At 40.2% G+C, this 1945-nt stretch overlaps 1 protein-coding gene across 1 annotated transcript; it reads right to left on the bottom strand.

Moving 5' to 3' along the window:
- Positions 1 to 333: 333 nt before the first annotated feature.
- Positions 334 to 1590, bottom strand: LOC104118764 (uncharacterized). Its single transcript, XM_070193926.1, has one exon. It carries the CDS (start codon positions 1588 to 1590, stop codon positions 334 to 336), a length of 1257 nt encoding a protein of 418 aa, XP_070050027.1.
- Between the last annotated feature and the right edge of the window lie 355 nt (positions 1591 to 1945).

Below are 1945 nucleotides of genomic sequence, written 5' to 3'. Positions count from 1 at the left end.
ATAACACAAGACTTCTCTATTCCTAATAAAAACAACTAACTATAACCGATTCAATCAAAACCCTTGAAAAAGAACCACGATAGAAAGAAAAATCAAGGGGAAATTATTACACTGCTTAAGAAAAACAAATTTTTTTTCTTCGACTCTAATCCCTCAAGAAGACAACCGAGAAAATCCATCGTCGGAAAAAGTTACAAAAATATTTCAATCAAAAGAAACGAAAACAAACACATATTTACGTATTTATATCTCCCACCCCATACTTTAAATTGTGGCATGTCCCCATGGAACATAAATAAAAAGCAAGAGGTAAAGAATACTTCCCTGATTCATCTAGCCGGGGTCACAATCGAAGTCAGGATCTCCTTTGCACACCCGACCCCGTACACACATCCATGCTGAGAGCTTTTTTTCCACCTTCTTTGGGTACACCCCACACTTATCAGCTTCACTCTTTCCAATTTGCTCTTTCAGGGGCCACTTTTCTCCTTCCATATTGAAGATCAGCCTTTTATCCTCCACTCTGAGCATGAGCTGCCTTTCCTGAATATCTAGAATTGCACTGCCCTTAGCCAAGAAGGGTCTTCCTAAAATCAGCGGAGCCTCCATATTCTCCTCCATGTTCGCCATAATGAAGTCCACATGGAACACAAATTTATCCACCCAAACTGGTACATCTTTCACTATTCCTTTAGGTATGATTGTGGTCTGATCCGCCAGCTGCAAAGACATTGGTACCGAACTGATCTCTCCAATCTCTCCCTCCAATTTCTTAAAAATAGACAAAGTCATAAGATTAATATAAGCACCTAAATCACACAAAGATTTTTGAAATTTAGTACTTCCTAAAGAGCAAGGTATAGTAAAACTCCCTCGATCTTCATATTTTTTAGGGAGTTTATTTTGCAAGATGGCACTATAATGCTCTGTCAGCTTGACAACCGGTGTCTCTTCTACTTTCCGCTTCTTGGACAATATTTCCTTTATGAATTTGGCATAAGCTGGCATCTGCGAACGCACCTCTATGGAAGGTATATTCACATGCACCTGCTTGAACACTTCTAGAAAGCACTTGAATTGTTTATCCAACTTCTCTCTTCGTTGCTTTTGGGGGAAAGGTAAAGCAGGCATGTATTTCCTCTCTTCAGTCTCATTATTTGTTGAATTATCATTTTTCTTCTTTTTCTGAGCTTTAATATTTCCCTTCTTCTTCAAATCCTCATCTACCCTCACTTCACCTTCTTGAATGTTGTTGATTTTCTGTTCCTCCACAATCTCCACCTGTCTTTCAACTGGCTCATCCTTTTGCTTTGCTATGAGATCCTCCAACTCGTGCCCACTCCTCAAAAATACTGCATTTATTGTCTCTTTTGGATTTCTTTCAGTATCAGCAGGGAGTGTTCCTGGAACCCTCTCAGACAATAGAATAGCTAGTTGCCCAACTTGTCTTTCCAGGTTTTGAAAAGATGTGCCTAGTTCTTTTATAATTGCACCATGGGTGTCAAGCCTCTCATCTGTCTTGATAATGAAGGCCTTCATTAGATCTTCCATGCTAGACTGATTAGACTGTGGAGGCTGATATTGCTGCATCTGCTGATTTTGAAAGTCTGGAGCTCCTTGTCCCTGAGGTCTAGAGTTATTTTGCTGCTATGAGTTCAGGCTACCACTTGGTGAATTCCAAGAAAAGCTTGGGTGCATTTGTCCAATATGATTGAAATTATTACCACTCTCGTATTTGCCTCTATCAAAGCTTCCCACAATATTTACCACTTCATCTGCAGCTACAGCTTGACACTCATGCATTGGATGACCCATTCCATAGAAATCACAAACTTGTGATGGTTGGCTCTCGACCTTGGCTAAGGTCAACTTTCTTATCTCTTTTGCCATGGCTTCTAGTTGGGCTTGCACTGCGGTGTTTGAATCTACTCGATAAACCCCAACT

The sequence above is a fragment of the Nicotiana tomentosiformis genome, chromosome 1 (genome assembly GCF_000390325.3).
Source record: "Nicotiana tomentosiformis chromosome 1, ASM39032v3, whole genome shotgun sequence".
NCBI lineage: Eukaryota > Viridiplantae > Streptophyta > Magnoliopsida > Solanales > Solanaceae > Nicotiana > Nicotiana tomentosiformis.
The sequence above is the reverse complement of the archived record's forward strand: the minus strand, read 5'-3'. Positions and strand labels throughout refer to the sequence as shown.

Coding starts and splice junctions, on each gene's coding strand:
- LOC104118764 (XM_070193926.1), bottom strand. CDS start 1,590: ATGCAGCAATATCAGCCTCCACAGTCTAATCAGTCTAGCATGGAAGAT.